The 22,068-nt window shown below is 35.6% G+C and overlaps 1 protein-coding gene and 1 non-coding gene across 4 annotated transcripts in view; both read right to left on the bottom strand.

The window, feature by feature from the left end:
* LOC148282993 (uncharacterized) overlaps positions 1-22,068 on the bottom strand; it is a 155,657-nt gene that overhangs the window by 26,466 nt on the left and 107,123 nt on the right. For all 3 annotated transcript variants that reach the window (XM_088224177.1, XM_088224178.1, XM_088224179.1), the window contains exons 3-6: positions 5,205-5,335; positions 4,732-4,912; positions 2,204-2,430; positions 870-1,055 (exon numbers count right to left, since the gene is read on the bottom strand). In XM_088224177.1, the coding sequence (XP_088080303.1) occupies positions 870-1,055; positions 2,204-2,430; positions 4,732-4,912; positions 5,205-5,335 (725 nt within the window). The remainder of the gene's footprint in view (positions 1-869; positions 1,056-2,203; positions 2,431-4,731; positions 4,913-5,204; positions 5,336-22,068) is intronic.
* Positions 7,064-7,280, bottom strand: LOC148282994 (small nucleolar RNA U3). The gene has a single exon (XR_015821967.1). It is a non-coding gene; the product is annotated as a small nucleolar RNA U3 (small nucleolar RNA).

The raw sequence follows: 22,068 nt of genomic DNA, 5'->3' as shown, positions 1-22,068 counted from the left end.
ATTAAAAAATAAATTAACATGCCAGATACTAATGATTTTTCGTGCATCAATATAAATCACTCCTTAGACGTTACTACAAAGTTATGTCCTCACTTTTGCTGACAACTGTCATTCTAATCAAGCTATATTTTAAGGACTATAGGTCAAGTATTACAAATGATTTAAGATTTAATACTTATTTATTTATTTATAAACGCCCAGAGGGCTCTTACAATATTTGCATAAAGTATTATAGTAATTGACATAAAACAGAAAGGAAAAATCAAGAAAGGAGCTCTGCGTTGGTTCGGATATGTAGAGCGAATGGACAGCAAAAGAACGGCTAAAAATATTTACGATGCGAATGTTGATGGATGAAGAAATAGAGGAAGACCGAGAAAGACATTGCATTACCAAACCCAACAAAAACTTGAAGATGGACATGTTAAAAGTCGAAATAATCGATGTGCGTGCATGAGAAGATGTATGAATATAGAGGAAGTGAAATCTGTATGCGAAGATTGATGTGGCGTTCTATCTTCTCTGCCTACTCTTATGGAGAAACGGCGTGATGGTTTGTTGTTGTTGTTGACATAAAACAGAATCTAAATTATTTCACTAATATGTGAACAATTATAAAAAATATATAAAAAGAAAATAAAGAAGAGATGAATAGAAATTAAAAAGAGTAGAATTGAGGGGATGGCCATTCGATGGAATGGATAGCTAATTCAGGAGCAGGAGTGGTGCGGAGCAAGCCCAACAGCTCAGCATAATTATTAGCTGTTCTGTGGATGCTCACTAGGGGAGGGGAAAATGGTGGGTAAAGTTTGTGCTATTATGGCAAACATATGGCATTATGAAAGGAAATAATGAAAAGCCTCATTTACCGCAGCCATCCAGCATGTCGGAACCGCTTCGCTGTCTCTGCAGGGTGCCCCCAGCGCCCCCCGGGTCAGGGTCCTCCGCCCCGCGGGGGCCGGCCGGTGGCTGCTCGCTGCCCCCCAACTCCTGGCACTGGGGGAGCTGCAGCTCCGTGCTGATGATGCTCGTCTGCGTCTGGTGGTTCAAGAGTTCTGGAATGCGAGGAAAATATTGTCAAATAATCAAACAAACCACCATCATTAAAATTCAATTTCATAGGACCAAAATAACTTTATTAAAAAAAATAAAAATGTTTTAAGTACTTTTTTTTTCAATATTTAAGTAAATTCTTAATACGAAACTGCTGTGTTATAGTATTTATGTAACCTGGTACTTTTCAATTTGATTTTTTTATTTTTCACATTTTATTGAAATGTTTATGTTCTATTAAATATGTATCTTTGTAAGGTAAAAGTCACTGCGTGCCGTGTATTTATTTATTAACAGATATTGTCCATTTATACAATTTGTAGGGTTTAAATATTACAATAAAAGAATAGTTAAAAACATTTTTTTAAAAAAGAAAAGAAGCATTGACAAACATAAGGGGACATCGAGACAAGATCTAGACTATTTATTTAGTGCTCGTTTAAATCGCTGTAAACTTAAATTAAAAAAGTCTAGATCTTGTCTTGAGTTACGAATATGACAAAGACGGGTCATTGGAGAATTAAGGCCATAGTTTGTTCTATGCTCAACCTACGAGTCGGAATATGTAATTTTACTGGTCCCAGTAATGATGGAACATCGATTTTTATAGTGCTCTAATAAATTTAATCTGACTATTTATTTAGTGCTCGTTTAAATGGCTGTAAACTCAAACCAAAAAAGTCCAGATCTTGCCTTGATCTTGTATTAAAAAGAAAGAAAAAAAAAGAAAAATAGCAGAGTATTTGCATCTTAAACATAGTTTCACTGATGTAAAAGATGCCGATCTCCATGATAATGTTCAGCTGCCTGACTGCTCTTCCAATCGGCGTAACCAGAGGTTCTGGAAGCTGGCAGGTAAAATGGTCTGTGCTGACGCTGTCGGAGATGTTCATCAGGAACATCAAAATGGATACTTTCCAAAATAGGCTGAGTTCTCTATATAACCTCTTATCAGCTTGAAAAAATTAGTTATATGAAATTAAACTGAAGCAGAGGACTGATCACTTTACTATAATGTAACAGATGATCGACCTACGCTATATTTGGCTTACCAATATAGTGCCCTATGCACCACTTGGTGTGGAAAGGGGTGATGATGATGATTTTTTTAAAATTATTAATAATGACATTTTTTTTTATGTCTTCTCACCGCTGCCGAAGAGCGCGGGCCTCTTCTTGGGCAGAGACCCGAATCCCGAACTGCCGGAGGCTATGGAGGAGCCGCAGTCGTCCTCCTTGGGGGGCCCCGGGTCAGCGGGCGGCGGCGGCGGCGCGGCGGGCGGCACCGGCGGGGGCGGTGGCGGCGGGGGCTCGGCTAGGGCTACGGCGGAGGACAGGTGCTCCGACAGCTGCTCGTGCTTCAGCAAGGGCGACGGCCTGAAGGAGACATCACAAATGAAAAAATAATTATATTGAAAAAAAAAATATATATCTTGACCATTTAATAAGTGAAGCGAAGATAAACAGTCTAATGTTTGAACATTTTTTTTGTCACTCTCTCGCAAATTTATCCCCGATACTGTGCGAAAAAGACAACTGCACATGGGTCTGACTATGCCTAACTAAAATTGACAAAATCTTGCGCAGTTGCCAGACTTAACGCGTGACGTCAAAATGACGTGATGCCTACTGCGAGCCGTTTTGTATGTGTTATTAAACCTGACAAATATAAAAGAAAACTTTTTTGAATACATTTAGAGTTACATGTATATCATTAGAATCGTAAAATTTCACTCTTAACATGTATTATATTTTTGACGTTATTTCCGACTTATAAAAATACACTATATAAAGAATTTTTAGTTGAAACGGAGAGCGAACACGCAGATCTTCTGCATAATCTTCGGCGGCCTCCACGGCGTAGTGGTCAAGATGCTTGACTCACGCACGGAAGGTTCCGGGTTCCATTCCGGTGAGAACACAAAAATTAAAATGTGATTTTCCTCAAGCCTGGGTGTTCTGTGATGTAATTTATCACTGTAATAGGGTCTCCTGGCCTGTTGTGGTGCAAAAATAAATAAAAATAATTCTTTAAACTGATATAAGTTTGCCTTATGTAACAAATTTCTGGCAGCAAGGTTGTATGATATATTCTAAAGTGTTATGTGTTTCAAGTCAAAATTTATTTTGCTATTGTCCATTATTTCTTATAAGTAGATACTTAAATCTATATATACATATTTATTTCTTATATGCATAACTTTTGCTTAGTTCTTTTTTACAGATGATACTTTTAAGCATTTTAAAACATGTGAATAATTTGTTTAGAATTTTCTTTTCTACCTTGTATATTTATGTTTACAACTGTGTATTTATAGCAATACCTTATTATTTTTATTTTTTATTAGTGTATCTTAAAAAAATTTAAATTCTTACTGGGTATATTGATTTATTTAAATATTTTACAATTCATGCTTATCATGTCATCTTTATAGCTGTACCTCAGAGGCAGACGGATGCAAATCCAGAATTTGATGAAATGACATTTCGATTTTCGTATCCATGATCATGTCCATTGATTTTGAAGAAATGTAAGTCTTACAATGAAAAAACCAATGTATTAAGATACTGAAAATACAAATGAATGCTATAAATGATTAGAAATCACTTAGAGAAAGTAGATTCTTTAGGCTCTAATTGAACATTTGACGTTTGGATTTGCATCCGTCTGCCTCTGAGGTACAGATATACATACAGTATGTTTTAAAAAAATATGTTTTCTTACTAGTTATATGTACGAATATGTATTTAAATGCAATTGTAGGGTCCATAGTTCATAGTCGATGACACATACGTGTTAAATTAGTTCACCTGAAGTAGACTAATGACCGACAATGCAATGTCATCATTTTCTATCGAACCCAATACAATTTATATTACAACTCTAGCAATATTGCACATAAAGACGGGATCGTCGCCCTGCCGTACATTCACATCGTCCCTACCGTGAAGAAATGAACTACAAAGGAATATGGTCTATAAAGAGACCACAGGACGCAGCCAACATCAGTCAGTTCAGTTCACGTCAGACCAGCTCGACGACATCACACAGTTCCAGCATGTAGTTCAAGTGCAGTCTGTTCAACCCATCATCGACGTAACACTCGTCCGACATAATTTATTCGCCATGCAATAAATACGCATTAAACAGCAACCTCGTGTCTTCTCTGTCAATCTCTAACTGGGGTAGGAACTCCAACCAAACCCTCAGCAATCTTTATCCTACACAATTAATGAAAATTGTGAATTGCAAATGTAAAAAAAATATTAAAAAATTAGTCTATATAATATATTATGTAAACTGTTTCTTCTTGTTTCTCTTTTCTTCAATATATATAAATATGTATGTATGTATGTAAATCTTAAAAATAAATAAATGTACCAAACGCTACATTTTATTTCTTATTTTTTATATTTTGTCTATGTATCATGCTTGTAAAAGCCCTCTGGGCGTTTACGATAATGAAATAAATAAATAATAAGGTAGGTTGGCTTTCAATAGGAAACATTTCAAAGTGGAAAGAAATATGCCTCTAGAAAGAAATCTTAATTGGTGTACTGCTGATTTTTGTCTCTTTTGACTAATTTGTTTGCCGATCACAGGTATGGGCTAAGCGTGATTAGTATAAGTGTTGGATGGGTTCAGTGAGAGATAGGCGTAGTGTTAAAAGCTCTTACACTTTGAAGAGGGGATCTCCAGACAGCATGTTCATGCGTATCCGGAGCTTGAGAGTGCTATTGTCCTGGCGTCTCCGAGCGTCGTACCCTTCCAGCAGGCACCTCTGGGCTGCCTCTCCCGCACCGGCCAACTCCGCCAAGTTCTTGTCCACGAAGCCCAGCTTCTGGTATGACCGCCCACCTGAAGATTTTGAATGAGGTAAACAAAAAAAACAGAAAGGCAAAACTCAACTTATCGTTAGATTTATATTATAAAATAAGTTTTGTAATGAAATTTCATACTCCTGTGAGATTCATTTTGGAAGGCTCATGTTGGATATCAACATTTGAGGATCTTAGGGCAATAGCCATTTTCATAATTTTTCAGTGTAGCAGTGTTAATTTGTTAATTTACTTTGAATTTATTTACTGATATATTAGTTTTATTCGTTTTTAGTTCATAGAAGAGATTATTGTGATTTTTAATTCCTTACCTTTGCATTCTTTCCTGACTGATATCCTGAGAACGGTTGGGTCCAGGACTCCAGTAGAGGCGTTGGCCGACATCTTGCACACAAACTGGAATGTTGCATTCCATCTCACCGTATGGTTCTTCACTTCCTCTCTGCAACAAAAATAATGCATTTAATTCACGGATAAAGAATATAATCTGAAGTGTGCATAAAAAAAAAACTATCGTTTAATTAACTATGATTTTAGAGCCATAAGTATAAGTACAAAAAAAAAGAAAATATGATAGTGCATTTCTTAACCTTCAATGCCCAATTTTTCTAATTCTAACTAAAATTATATTTTAAAAGTTGAATTCAAATCGGAAGTTGCGTACTGAGCGACGTCTACAAAGAAACTAATAGGTCAAAACGTAAAACTATTCGTTTAATAGTAGTTTAGTCGCCTTCTGTTTGCTGCGCGTATGCGGTTTCTGGACTATTCTTAATTCTTTGCCTACATTATAATATTTCAGAGCTTGCTGGATTACCGTATGTTTGTTGTCTTTTAATTTTTCTTGTCATTCTTGTTTTCAAATAAGATATCAAAATATTGTTATTGTTCATAGGTTTTTATTATATGAAATCGTCAAACTTTACTATTATTATAAGATTCTGTTTATCGATGTTAATTTATTGCGTTTAAATATGCCATGTTGCCATGTTGCCGCGTGGTTTAATTTGTTCGCTTTTAAGACATTTGCAAAGTCACATTCTACAGTGTAACAATGGGTAAAAATTAACAAAATATAATATTCCGTTTTTGAGATTTGGAATCGAAAAAAATATTTGTGGTTACATTTTACTCAATTAAAAACGCAGGTAAATAACGCATAGATATTAAAACCAAATTCGTTAATAAATTAAACTATAGTAAAACTTCCACTTTTATTACGATCAAACAACCGGGCCTACGAGTCCTCATCGTGCTCGAATCAAATTAATGCAAAAATCACTGCTCTAGTGCCATAAACCGGGGAGAAAATACAGGAATACGTGTTGATGAAGAAAAGTCAGACTGTGTTTTACCCTAAGCCCTGTAAAATTATGACACTCAACCTATGCCCAGCGCAAATTTAGTCATTCTCTAACCGCCAGCCGAGTTTTGACGAGATCTTGATATTTAATTTGAAACTGAAAAAATGCCCAATTGTGTGGTGAAAGCGTGCAAAAACTGTCCGGATAAAAGGAAAAAGACTTTTCATGAATAAGTAGGTACTTGTTTGTGATTAAATTCTAAAACTAAAAATTCTTCATATTCAAATACTGAATTTATATGAATATTTATAACATTTTTGAGAAGGGTATGGGAAAGGGTAATTAAGTATGTTTGTACTAGAACTTTCTACATTTCATGAAACACTATAAAAGTATATCAATCTAAAATCAGTAGATTACGAAATAAAAATAAACACAATACATGTGATCAAAATTATTTATCAATAGCGAATGATAAGAGTAGAGGAACTAACAAGGAGGGGTCGTGTCATCGACCAATTAGAGTCGAAATCTCTGGTTGATGGGTTGTGAGCTACACATGTAAATTGCTTTATAGGAACCTAGTTTTTTTTTCTCGTTTCATGTGTTAGATTGTTTCACAAACATCAACAGATGAAATAATTGAAGAAATATAGACGTTCAAATATGGGCAGAAAGGTGAATGTTACAGTGTGTAAAGTTGGCCACTTATACTAGCCATTGACAGGTCATAAGCCCTGTAAACCTAGACTCCCATATTACCTTCTCTTGGAAGTTCTAATCTTACACTGAAAATTAATTATTATGAGTAGAAAATTCCCATACTTAAGTATGAAGGTATAATAAATATAATTTTTAATAATGGGACCGCTCAGAAAGCGACAGCCCCCCTAACCGTCCGACAAAAGCCGTCCGGCGAACGATCATCGATGGCCAGGTTCCAGCACATATGAGCCGAAACAAGGCCTGCCTCACGCTCAGGGGACCGCGCCACATCTCCTCATCGCGGTTTGTCACTCTGGTGAAGAGTTAATATGACGAGGGAGGAAGCACTACAGAAATGATCCTGTGAAGTACAGTCCTAACAAATACCTGATTTCCCGCACTACATATGGAAACGTAGAACGCATAACGCCAGCGCGCTGCGAACGCCGCTATCGTCATCTAGCGGCAGAAAACCAAAACACACATTTTAACCGCGTCGCATCATACTGTCTTCCGAAATTTCAGCCAGTATAAAATAAAATATGATTAAAAATGTGTAAAGCCTTTGTTTTTTCTTGTCATTTTTTAAGTGTTATTCAAAACCCTTTAAATTAACTTTGTAGATAGTGAATAAATTATAATGTGTTGTGTCTATTTAAGCCCAGATAACTAATTACATAAGTACACGATTATTTTTACGATAAATAAAACACAAGCTTACATAATAGAAATGATAATCTTTATAAGAAGTTAAGACTCGCTTATTGTAAAAGTGTAAAAAATATGCCTATAATTATTTAAACATACTTTTAACGACTTCCTAAATATGTAGGTATATTTTTTTCAAAATGGAAGAGAGATCATACTTCGAGGACAATCCAGTGTTTGTTTACAAAAATATAGATGTACTCAAAATATTGTACATATTTTTTATTTGTTTGTTTAGAAAATCTATCATACATTATTTCATATAAGTATTCCCAAAATGTTTTTGAAAAAACTCATTTAAGGACACGCATATTACAACAATAAAATAAATCAAGCGTATTTCACTATTTTAATGTTAGTGTAGTAAGTGTCTAGACGAAGAGACGGTACGTCTCGAAACCGGTAGACATCGAAAGTCGGTAATTGTTTATGTACTAATATTTACTTATATAAGTACTGATGATTTATTAAGTTAGTGCATAATATCTGAATAACTAATACCTCTAATTTGATAATATTACATTTTATTAAATTTATCAAGAATAATTTATTTCATTGAAAATTCTCAATTGTTTTAAAATATTTCCAGGCTTTCTATTTCGTTAGGTAACTTATTTTTCAGTTTTAAACCCTTGTATAATGAGATTTGAGACTGTTTTTTTCTTAGAGTAATAACACGCCACTGGCTAGAGTCGCTCATACGGAGAACAATAATTATATGATTATTAACTACGAAGTTAGCTACAGATTGCAGCAACACAACAAGCCGTAGGTACTCGTGTTGAGAATTGCAAGCGCAAACCGAAACCGTTCGTTAAACGTTTGTTGTTAAACTAGAAACCAAATCAAGATTTGGAACGCGATAGGAGCTAAACGGTTTTTTTGGTGAATTATTATTCTTTTGCGAGGTTTTGCTACTAATTTCTAATTTTTTCAATGTTTGCTTTCGTATATATGACATTATTATATATGACCACTGACCACCTAGGTTAAGCAGAACATCTACAATATTTTATTGTCAAAATTCTCGAACGGTAGCTCAATATAATTTACATATTGTTAGATTACAGAATACCGGGAATGAATATGCATCATATTTTGATATATTTAGTTCATCTCTGCCTAACTTAAAAAATAAAGTGACCAACATATTTTTATCAAAAAGAGCCAATCATCTTCAGGAGATTGGGTTAGAATAGTTGTAATTTGATTGATTAATGTATTTTGTTATTGTATAATTTCTTTAAAATACATATGTATTTTAAGTTATTTGTAATGTGTACAGTACGAGTATATTAATATTTCATACTCGATTTTTTTTATTTTTTATTTTTAAGCACTATTTATACCACAAATATGTAAATGACAGAAATGCCGTATTTAAATAAATAAATAAATTATTGGTTAAATTTTATTATATTTAATGTGTTGCTTTACTATGAGAAAACCGAATTATTTTTCAAAAATTACATGCTTCATACATTAAAATATTAAAAAAATAAGCTAAATAGGCTTATGAGTTAATATATCATTTATAAAAGTTGAAATCTTCATGCATTCTTTCTATATTTCAATACATGTATTGAATGCCGCAGCGAGACTTATTTTCGGAATCCCTAAGTTCAGTCATATCACTCCACTACTTCGGGAATTACACTGGCTACGCTTTCCACAGAGGGTGGAATACAAACTCTGTCGGCTTGTGTATAAGAAATATGAACTAGCTGATAGACGTCTTACGCTTAGGCCAGCTACATCAACGTCGAGAGGAAAAGTTATTATATCTCTACGCAAACAGCGCACTAAATTCGGCGAATGCGCATTTGCGGTCGCAGGCCCTACGGCATAGAATGCTCTCCCAGCAAAGGTGCAAAACTGTGAGAGTGAAGTGATGTTTCGGAAAAAAATTAAAACCCACTTGTTCTCTAAATCATTTTAATAAATACGTAGCATGTGATAACAATGTAAATTTTAGTGAAGTAAAAGAGCTGAAACCTTTATTGTTGTGAAGAGATTACTCTGACTGAATTATTTCACATACTAGGCAACGCCTAAAAACAATCCTATTCTTAAACCTTAATCCTATTCCTATTTTTAAACTTCTTGGACCAGCTGGTTTTATTACAATATTTGAGTTTGTCTAAACGTTTGTTTAAAACAAAAGACAGATTAACCCCCTCGGGAGTAATTAAGATTTTAATCAGTAATTAAGAATTGAAGATTAACAAATTACAACAGGGATGAAGAATACCTTAAATAAGGGAATATGGAAGTCTAGGCATTTACAGGGCTTATTTATTTAATTTTACAATACGCCCAAGGGGCTTTTACAAAAAATATACAGGTAAGTACAAACATAGTAGGTAATAATTTAAAAGAAAAACAACGCTTTTTTGTATTCATGTAGAAACAATAAAAAGCATACTGCCATGCAAACAGTGAAACTTTACATAGTAAAAAAGAAAAAAAATATATGGATATTTTATTTTGATTTATTTTACACATATCATACATATTGTTATGTGTGTTCTAATAATAACATTGCAAATATATTTAATGTATAATTTTTTTATCACATATGTCTTGACCATTATTTTAAATTTTGATTTGTTTTTTTCTTCATAAATATTTTTTTTCCATTTCGTAATACTTTTAAATTGCTTGAAATAAAATTGAATTTTGTGACTTTGCCTTTTTCCTAAATGGAAGTCTAAAAGAAAAGATATAAGAAAAGTAATTGAATTAAAAAGCAAATTGTAAATAACTTGTAAAGAATTTAAACAAAATATATATATATATATATATTTATATATATCTACTTATACGTATAAAAAAAATGGTATTAACAAATTATTGTTAAAAACAAATAATAAAAATGAGTTTATAATAAGTATATATAAGATAATAACATAATAATTATGACCTGTCAATTGTTTTGAAAATTGACCAGAAAATTGTTTTTCTTAAATTACAAATGAAAAAGTTGAGGTATTATATTACGAAAATGGCGCTATATAAGTTATCCATAATAATAATACATATTATCCTCATCGACTTACTGCATTTTTCTGTAGAATTTGAATGTTTATGATTTCCATTTCATCACATAAAAATAGTATGGGAATACACTGAATTTAGTCATTTACATGTGGGTTCTATAATAATATAAGAATACTGGATGTTTAAACATAGACAGAATGGTAAATGTTACACAGTGTGTAAAGTGGCCACTAAAACCAGCCGATGACTAATGCCTAGACTTCCATATTCGCTTCTCAAAAAAGTTTTCCCTCTCTTTTTCATATTTTTAAACAATTTCTTATTTAGTTTCAGAGGGAATTCTCCGCAACCCAAAGTTCTTTGAAATGGATTTATTTCCTCGGAATCCCCACGCAGAAATACTCCACTTAAGACAATATAAATAGCTGATAAAATTTCGTGTGTATCCCGTGAGACAATGACACAGATAGGACGCGAACCTTGGCTTTCACACTCGCGCGGTAAGCGGGACGAGGTCGCGCAAGGCCGCCGCCGCACGACGAACAACACTACAAGCAAAACACCACAAACGAGAAAAAAGCGTCGAAACATGACGGCAACACCGAAACGTCAACGAACTGAGGAATTACACACTTTACAGACGACCTCAGTCGCTATCCACTCGAGGGAAATCAGAGACGAGTAAAGCCCGCTATATCAGCAAAAAGTGCGACATCTCATGTATGAATGGAAAATTGGCTACTTACTGATGATGCCACTTTTTCAACGTCGCTTCGATTCAGATTGCGAACGAGCAAAAGGTTTAATAACATGACAACAAAGCTGAAACGTCGACAAGCGTAGAAATAACACCTTTTATGTCTAGAGCGTAACGTGTCGACAAACAGGCGAACGAGCAAAAAGTTTAATAACATGACAACAAAGCTGAAACATCCACAAGCAAAGAAATAACACATTTTATGTCTAGAGCGTAACGTGTCGACAAGCAGGCGAACGAGCAAAAAGTTTAATAACATGACAACAAAGCTGAAACATCCACAAGCGTAGAAATAACACATTTTGTACCTAAAGCGTAACGTGTCAACAATACAACGGCTGTCAAATTTCAAAACCTAGTAAGAGCCAAATTTAAAAAAAGTTTTTGATTTTCCAAAGTTACTACGTTATAATGGATCCATTGCAGTAGAAATTTTGTATGAAATCAGTTCGAATAAAGGCAAATTTAATACTCCAAAATCTAGCAAAGAACATTCCATTCCTTGAACAACTTTAAATGTCTTAGCAAAAAAATAATACCTAGTATCTAACATTTACTTACTGGGTTATGTAATTCCTTTTGATATTATTTTCTCCGTAGAATTGTAGTCCAGAAACTGAAGCCTTAGACGTCGAAGTTTTACGTTTTGGCCATTAGCTACTCTGTAGACGTCGCTTAGTACGCAACTGCCGATTTAAATTCAATTCTGACGCGTTGTGTCGTTTTTGAGAGTCAAAAAACTGCTGGGATTAAATGTGAACAGGGTGGGATCACATTTCATGTGTAAGCAGCGAATTCACAAATAATAATATTTCAGAATTCGATTAATTTACCATTTGTCAGATTGCAAAATAAAACAAGACGGACATTCTGTTAGTATTGCCAGGGTAGTCAAATTTTTTACCCGGTTTTCTTTTAATACGCCTGATATTAAACTGTATTAATTTACTTAATTGCTAAACGATTTATTTAAATATTTTTTTACGTTTGCCTAATAAAAGTACCTGTTTTTTTTTTTATTTATATTCCGGTCAGTAAAATATTTTTGTGGTATAACATAACACAAAATTAACTTATATTTGTGATATGATAATATTTTGTTCGCGATCTAGCAGCATTACGCGGCTACTTCACGCATGCGCGCAGGCGGATGTCGTACAGGGGGAAAGTTGGGATTTTTTTTGACACAGTGCGATGTATACAAACTGGGCTCCACGCGCCTACTGATATATTAAAATTCTATGGGTTTCTCATTGCTTTTATCAATAATTCATGTGAATTCTTGTTGTAATAATTATTCCTGACCTATCGAATCGAAAACTGGACATGAAATTTCGTTTAAAGGTATTTCCAGACGGCAATATTTCATTTTCCAGGACTAGCACCTGAAGTGTAAGATGGATCATCTTACTTTCTACGTAAAAAAATTGGTCTAAATTTTGAGTTTGTCCAAATCTTTGTAGACAAGGACTGGATTCAACTCCTTGGGAGCTGTTTATATTAACATATTACAACAGAGATGAAGAACATTTGAGAGAAGGTAATATGGAAGTCTAGGCATCTACAGGGCTTATGACCTGTCAATGGCTGGTTTAAGTGGCCACTTTACACACTGGTAACATTCACCATTCTGCCCATATTTGAACATCTATATTCCTTCAATTCTTTCATCTGTTGATGTTTGTGAAGTTAAAGAGCTGAAACCTTTATTTATGCGGGTGAGATTCATCTAATTGAATTATTTCACCTACATACTAGGCAACGCCTGAAAATGTTATTTTTTCAATTTCTATACTTCTTCATGGACCAGGTGGATTGATAATTTTGGTCATATGTATTGTTTTTATTTTTATTTCGTAATCTACTGATTTCAGATTGATATACTTTTATAGTGTTTCATGAAATGTAGAAAGTTCTAGTACAAACATACTTAGTTACCCTTTCTTATATGAAAATATTATTGATAATGGATTGATCGATTGATAATAAATAATTATTAACAACGGAGATGAAGAGCATTTTTGAGAAGGGACTATGGGAGTCTAGGAATCTACAGGTGGCTTATGACCTGTCAATGGCTGGTTTAAGTTGCCACTTTACACACTGTGTAACATTCACCATTCTGCCCATATTTGAACATCTATATTCCTTCAATTCTTTCATCTGTTAATGTTTATGAAGTTAAAGAGCTGAAACCTTTATTTATGCGGGTGAGATTCATCTAATTGAATTATTTCACCTACATACTAGGCAACGCCTGAAAATGTTATTTTTTCAATTTCTATACTTCTTCATGGACCAGGTGGATTTATCAACAATATTTTGAGTTTGTCCAAATTTTTGTAGACAAGGACTGGATTCAACTCCCCGGGGAGCTGTTTATATTAACATATTACAACAGAGTAACTATTACAACAGTTAACTGCACAAACATCAACAGATGAAAGAATTGAAGGAATATTAATGTTCAAATATGGGCAGAATGGTGAATGTTACCAGTGTGTTAAGTGGCCACTTAAACCAGACATTGACAGGTCATAAGCCCTGTAGATGCTTAGACTTCTATATTATTAATAAATAAATAAATGACCTTCTCTTAAATGTTCTTCATCTCTGTTGTAATATGTTAAAATTGGTCTAGATGCGTTCAAATCAACGTACCTATGGTGTGCCCTATGCACCACTGGGTGTGGATAGGGAAATGATGATAAGAAGTGATAAGAAAAAAGTGATAAGTCCTTTATATATTGATTTCTAAGGCGTGTATGGTCCTGTGGCTAGTGTCTCGGACTCACGGACCAAAGTTCCGTGGTTCGAATCCTACTCTACCCCAACTTGATTTCCATTTTCTAATAGTGAGTTATTTACAACTCGTTGAAAATGGCCCTCCAAATAAAATATTTGGGTAAATCATAAGAACGCAAATATTTTATTTTTTTTATTTAAAAAAAAAATTGTTTAAAATATGCTTCTTTAAAATATATAAAATTAATTTCAATCATAATTAGGAAGTTCAGTGGATTTAAAAAAATAATATTTGTCGAAAGAATATTAAACTAAGCCAATTTTTTTTTCTTCAGATTTTATATATCGTATTGTCAGCGCTATGATTTTTAAAATTTTTGCATTTCTGAAATAACTCCGCGTGTGACGCCAGAAGTTCTCTTCCGTTTAGTCTCTGCCAGTTCTGTCGAGTGGTTCCGTTTACGGTAAGCAAACCGGATATCTTTCAGAGCTCTCTTATCTTTATTTTTTTTATTTTTATTTATTGGGGATATCAACAGTAATACATGTAACAAAAATATACAGAGAATAAAACCAATGACAGATATCCACAGAAATACATTAAATACACGTACAATACATACTAGTGTGTTTGTGTGAGTGTAAGTGAGTGAGAGGGTGGGTGAGTGGGTGTTATATTGGAATGAGGGTGGACATGTGTGTAAATATTGCACAAGTGTCAAGTGTCGAAAATATAAATATATATAAAATATTAAGAATTAGAGATAAAATAAAATAAAATAAGATAAAATAAGACTTTATTATTGAAACTAAGTATAAGACAAAAAAGTATGTTTTAAGACGCGCATTTTAAATGTTATTTTTCACAATCAAATGGATCAATAAGGGGAAATTTCAAATTATATTCACGAGCAAAACGTATAAGTGGAGAGTTCTGTCATTGGTTGATTCATATGAACCAGAGACGTCGTTCAAAGAAATTCGTTTTTATTATTTTTTTCGTACATTTTTAAGAAACGTAATGCTCTAATTTTTACCGCGCGCAAGAAAACGTTTTTTTCCAATTTCCCGTAGGGCTGAAGTTCCTCATTAAAATGGTTCAGCTTGTAAATCCAGATATCTACATAAGCGATTCGCAAATTTACAAGAGGTTTTTGAATATACATATATGTAGACATTGCTTCAATATTGTGTTTGGCCTTTCTCAACATTATTCTTTAAAATATTTACCCGGTTTTGATATATGACAGCCGACATGCTAGATAAAACAAATTTGTAAAAAAGACGCACACAAAAAAGATCAGAATAAATCGACAAAAAGCATGAACGTTTATAAAATGCCTGTTTTTTATAAAATCCGCGTCAATATAATACGGAGTTAACCCTTTATAGGACAGTGGCAAATATGTATGCCAGTTTATTTAAAGCAGGGACGGTTCTCGCTATGGAGCAAAGAGCGCAACGCATTCCCAAAAGTTTAAGAAATAACGAATATCATCCGAAAGGATAAATTAATTTGTTCTCAGAGAAATTCTGTTTAGTTCTGATATTAGAGAGTAACTTAAAACAGCTCAAATTGTGAGATAAAACACAGCAGTGATACGTATACGAAGTAATGATCTAATACGAAGCAATGATCCTCCTGACTCCTGATCCTGACCCGATCGGCGAACCTCGAAAGATACCGAAGTGTTCCGAATGTTTTTTGTATTCTTACGATACGTTTCTAAGCAAATCACAAGACGTCACTCATCTCATTTTACTAGATTAATATTGGTTGATTGATATGTTAGAAGAGAAGGGAAGATATGGATTCAACAATGTTTTGAGTATGTCCAAATGCTTGCAGACTGGCTGGATTTCCTCCCCAGGGAGTTATTTATATTTACATTTGTTGCAACAGAGAGGGAAAACATTTTTAAGAAGGGAATATGGAAGTCTATGCACATTTTCAGGCGTTGCCTAGTAGGTGAATTGGTTCAGCCGGATGAATCTCACCCACGCGATTAAGGTTTTAGCTCTTTTACTTCACAAAGATCAACAGATGAAAGAGTTGAGGAAATGTGGATGTTCAAACATTTGCAGAACGGTGAATTTTACACAGTGTGTGAAGTGGCCACTTAAACCAGCAAATGACAAGTCATAAGCCCTAGACTTCTATATTACCTTCTCAAAAATGTTTTCACTCTCTGTTGCAACAAATTCAAAGATATGAATTCTTCACATCTTGGATTTTGTTATTGTTGATATCTTAAACGAAGAACAAATAATATCCTGCTACTTAGAGCATCGAAGGGCTTAATTTGGAGTTCGGATTAGTTATGAGTTATGACGTTACGTTATCAGTCGTCGGTGATACTGATTTTTAGCAATCGATAGCGACTAGTAACATAGTAACTTTAAACAAATAATTTATAAGGAGTGTGACATTATGAGTATAACTACAATGACTTCAGTGGAAAGTGAACTTTATTGTTTATTTTAGATCAAAAGATAGTAAAATGGACTTTTTATACAAGTAATGTTTATGTAGTTTTAAAACGTACACACACTTTTGTATATTTTGACACAATTCACCACAAAAACGAAGAAGGAAAACTCTCTGTTTCTTTGTCCGATGCGAGGATTGAACCCACAACCTACGGTTTCGTTGCTCCGCGGAGGCCGTCAGGTAAGTCTTCTTTTGGATCCCCTGAAGTTTTTGCCACCGACAGTCACTAATTCAAAGGTCATTTTCTTTGTTGATATTCATCTTCAATTATATTTTATGCACGTATATGGTTATGACAAAAACAAACTTTACAATTTTTTACTGTTTAAACACGTCAACGCACTGCAAATTCGTACGCGCAAATGTCCAGTGGCAAATATGCATGCCGAGTTTATATGTTTTCGTTGTAACGCACGCGACAAGTTTTAACTATGATAAAAGTGTCGAAAAGAGAAAGATAAGAGTAGAAAAAGATGTTGAAAGGAGAGTGAATGCGAGCAACAAAGTGAACGGCGCACTAAGCACAGTAATTGCTAATAAAAATATGTCAATCGAAGCTAAACTGGTAGTGCACAACGGAGTTTTAGTCCCAACACTTATGTATGGAAGTGAAACATGGAACTGGCAGAGGAAGGGTGAAAGCCGAGTGAACGCGGTTGAAATGCGATCTCTTAGACAAATGTGTGGGAAATCAATATATGACAGGGTTACGAATTATGAAATAATGCGAGAGTGTAAATCTGAGTCAAGTATAATTGATAAGATTAAGAAAGGGTCTCTGAGATGGTTTGGTCACGTAGAACGAATGACCGACGAAAGAATGGTAAAACAAGTGTATATGACGAAAATGAACGGTAACGTGAGACGAGGACGACCATGGAAGACGTGGCATAATCAGGTAAACCAAAATCTTAAGTCTGGTCATGTCAAAAGCAGACAGAACCTAAGGGCATGTATGACAAGATGTATGAATGTGAAAGAAGCTAAGAATATATTATTATTATTATTGATAAAACATATAATACAAAAATTACATATTATACTCCCAGGAGTTATTAGAAACTCATTTGGGACCGTACATAAGAAAAAACATTTTTTTGACAATACATAATATCATACAAATTAATACACCCGAAATAAAAAGAAAACATTATTGTACAAGAAACATAAAACACCATCTTATATAAACTACATTAATAATTATCAATATCAAAAAGATTTAGGAAATATTTTTTAATTGTGACACTTCCGGTTTTTTTATTCAGTTTTTCGTGTCTTAATTATCAGGCAGTTTATTATATTCGTAATGGCCAATATATGGCAGGATAGACTTGTGTGGCGATCCATTTTCTCTACCTACCCCTACGGGGTAGTGGCGTGATGTTAGAAGTGGTAGTAGTATATTGATCACCGTCTACATAAGTATTTAAATACGTACACGAAATTCATTTTTGATAAATATTGAAAAGAAAATGACATAAATATTTGCCACTGTCCTATAAAGGGTTAAATAAGATCATACTGTTTGTGAAAAACACACGAAAAGGTGCAAAAAAGTGTTGGTATCATCTGATCAAGTCTATACAGGTAAAACACAACGATATCTATTTTAATGTATCGAAATATCAGCCTGGTACGTGGTTTCATTTTTAAGGTAAATATTTATGCCATGTGTGACAAAAATACTAAGAATTACTTTCACTTTCAGACAGACGTGTTACGACTTACGACCTGATAAATAGATGCTTGAATATTACGATGTTATGTGTTTTTCAATAGCAAAGTTTTTAGGCCATTCAGTTATCGCGGAGGCAAACACAATAAAAAAAAAACGGTGGCATTAAAATTGACATGGTGTTAGCTGACTACGTGATCAAATATCTATTCTTCGTGACTAACGATTTCAATAAACCTGGGCCTCGATTATGATGGGAAGATAAATAATGTTTGGATAATTTCGCGTAGCGATCACCATATACCGTCAATTATGTTCCTCAATGACGGACAAGCAACTAATGGTGCCGACATTGCAAATCTTTTTGCAACTCATTTTTCATCCGTTTTTGCAAATAATAATTCCTCATGCTGCGCTATCCCATTACAATATTCAAATACTATAGATTTAAACAGTTGCACAATTTCTAATAATGATGTTTTCCGTTCTATGAACAAATTAACTAATAAAAATACCACTGGGCCTGATGGTATTCCAGATTTATTATTAAAATATTGTAGCTACACGCTCTCTAAACCAATTTCATTCACGTTTAATCTCTCTCTGTCATCTGGTGAGTTTCCATCCTCATGGAAGATAAGTTATTTTAGTCGTGTTGTTACCACCTTTATGTAGGCACCTAGTTGGTGGCCTAATTTTGTGATGTACAAAGTTATGTGGGTGCACAGAATGAGAGCAAGTAAAACAGGGTACTTACGTTTTACACAAAGATTTATTCACGAAACTAAACTACTGAAGCTAACACATTGAAAGAAGGATTCTAATAACTATATTAGGCAAAATAAAATGAAGTTGGTAAATCTAAATTGGCGGTAATTTTGTGCCTCGAAGACGCGTGCGGTGAGGTCGGAATCCGGTAGTTTTCTCGAAGCCGGTTTGGCCCGTTCGTACGCTCTACGTCGGCGTTCGGCAATGTTCGGCTCGTGCCGTCGTTGTCGACCCGCCACACAGCCCCCTTCCAAGTTTTGAAATCTGTTTTTCAAAACTGACGCTGTATCACCCTCCTGCCGCTACGCGTTGTGTATGCCGGTTGTTCTGTTGGTGTTTCCGTTTCTGCTGGACTGGCTCGTTCTTCCGCTGTCTGGAACGCCGGCTTGCACCTGTCCAGCGAAACCTTTTTATGTTCGCCATCCACGTCCAGTGTTACCGTCTTTTCCGCCCTGGTGATGACCTTGTAGGGCCCCTTGTAGTTCGGCATCAGGGGTTTGTACACTCTGTCGTCCCTCAGAAACAAGTGTGTGGCTCTCTTTAGTTCCGGGTGGATGAAAACGTTACCTTTATTGTGGTGCTCGACTGGCCTTGGTTTGACGTTTTGCATGAAATTTACCAGTTGCCTAGTGTAGGAGTCCGGGTCAATGTAGTCGTTCGTCTGCTCCAGGATGTCTGCTGGTAACTTTAGTTTGCACCCATACAGCATCTCTGCTACTGAGTGCTCTGCATTCGTGCGCAGTGTGGCCCTCAGTCCGAGTAGTATGGTGCTGATCGATTTTGTCCACGGAACAGGGTGGTGAGCTTTAATGGCCGTCTTCAGCGTTCTATGAAATCGCTCGATCATGCCATTACTTTGTGGATGGTAAGGCGTCGTGTTGGAGTGTGCTATGCCTGATCTGGAACAAAACAAGTTAAAGTCCGTAGACATGAATTGCCTACCCTGATCAGTTATAATTTTCTCCGGTACGCCGTATCTCGCAATCCAGTTGTCCCAGATGGCTCTGATGATTGTGTGGGTCTGGATATCTGCGATAGGGATTACTTCCGCCCATCGAGTGTATCGGTCGATACATGTGAGGCAGTACCTCAGTCCCTCTGATGGTGGAAAAGGTCCGATGAGGTCGACATGGACCACGCAGAATTTCTGTCTCGGCATGTCGATCTTGATGATCGGTGTCCTCGTGTGTTTGTTGACTTTGCTCTTCTGACAGGGTATGCAGGCCTTCGTCCAAGCTGCGCAGTCTGCTTTCATATTTTTCCAGACGCCTCTTTGACTGATGGTCTTGGTCGTGGCGTCGGCTCCTGCATGGTTGAGGTTATGCACTTGGTTGAAGAAAGATCTCTGTAGCGTTTTTGGGATGTACGGTCGCATGTTGCCTTTGTTGAGATCGAAGACGATTTCTTGTCCCTGCATGTTGGTTTTGATCAGGTTCAGAGCAGTGTTCTTGTCGTCCAAGAGTGCGAGTAGTTCGTTGTCCTGCCTTTGTTCTTTATGGATCTTTTCGAACGATATGTTTGCCTCTTGTTCGATCATGTCGATTCTTGATAAGGTATCGGCGACGACGTTGTCTTCTCCTTTTATGTATTTGATGTCCGTGCTGAACTGTGAGATGTAGTCTAGATATCTGAGTTGTCTGGGGCTTTCTTTGTCGTGACTTTTCCTTCTAAACACGAATTGTAGTGGTTTATGGTCCGTGTATATACAGAATTCTCTGCCCTCCAGATAATGTTGAAAGTACCTTACAGTCTCAAAAATGGCTAGTAGTTCCCTGTCGTACGTACTATATGAACACTGAGCCTTGTTCAACTTTTTTGAGAAGAAACTTATCGGTTTGTAGTTGATGCCGTCTGTGGTTTGTTGTAGCACGCCTCCGATTGCGTAATCTGAGGCGTCTGTCCACACTGACATCTTGCTGCTTTCCTCTGGGTAGCTAAGCTTAGTGGCGTTGATCAGCGAGTTCTTGACCTCTTCGAAATCGTGTGTAGTGACTTCGTTCCACTCTACTTTTCTGTTGTCATTCTTTTTTGCTCCCTTGAGGTAATCGTGTAGTCGTATCAATTTGTGTGCTGCTCGTGGTATGAATCTTCGGTAGAAGTTTCCCATGGCCAAGAATCTTCTCAACTGCTTAATGGTTTCTGGCTTGTTGAGGTTCGTGATGGCTTCCACTTTTGTTGGCGAGGGTCCGATGCCTTCAGCCGAAATTTCATAACCAAGAAATAACAGTGTTTTCTTGGCAAACTCGCATTTAGATGGGTTTACCACTATTCCATGATCTTGAAGTCGCTGGAACAAAGCTTTTAAGTGTTCCACATGTGTTTCTTCGTCTGGTGAAGCGATCAATATATCGTCGATATATGCGTGTACTCCTTCTAGACCTCTTGTGACTTCGTTGATGTGACGTTGGAATGTTTGTGCAGCGCATGATAGTCCGAATGGCATTCTTACAAATTCAAATAACCCGAATGGTGTGGTTATAGCTGTCTTTTTAATGTCAGTTTCATTAATTGGAATTTGGTGATATGCTCGTTGTAAGTCAATTTTGGAAAAAATTTTACAGTTAAATAAGTCATTGCATATATCGTGGATATGTGGCAAGGAATAACGATCAGGTACCGTCTGTGTGTTTAAGCTACGGTAATCGCCACAAGGGCGATAAGTACCATCGCTCTTCTTCACCATATGCAATGGAGAGGCCCACTCACTCTTGGAGGGTCTACAAATACCTTGAGCCACCATGTGATCGAACTCTTGCTTCGCCTGCCTCAGTAGTTCTGGGGACAGCCGACGAGTCTTACACATAACGGGTTTGCCACGGGTATCTATATGGTGGATTGTGTTGTGTTTATCCAGCCCTGCGTATGGTTTATTGATATCTACTAGTTGTGGATACTTCAATATGAGTGAGTGGTAAATGTTGGTTTTGTCTGTTAATGATATGGAACATGTTATGTTGTTGTTTGTGGAGATGTCAAATGCTCTGACTATCTTGCCGTTTGTATTGTCTACTAACCGTTTGTT

The sequence above is a fragment of the Micrasema longulum genome, unplaced genomic scaffold (genome assembly GCF_059751315.1).
Source record: "Micrasema longulum isolate JH-2025_06_02 unplaced genomic scaffold, ASM5975131v1 h1tg000271l, whole genome shotgun sequence".
Taxonomy (NCBI): Eukaryota; Metazoa; Arthropoda; class Insecta; order Trichoptera; family Brachycentridae; genus Micrasema; species Micrasema longulum.
This window is presented reverse-complemented; position numbering and strand designations above follow the sequence as displayed.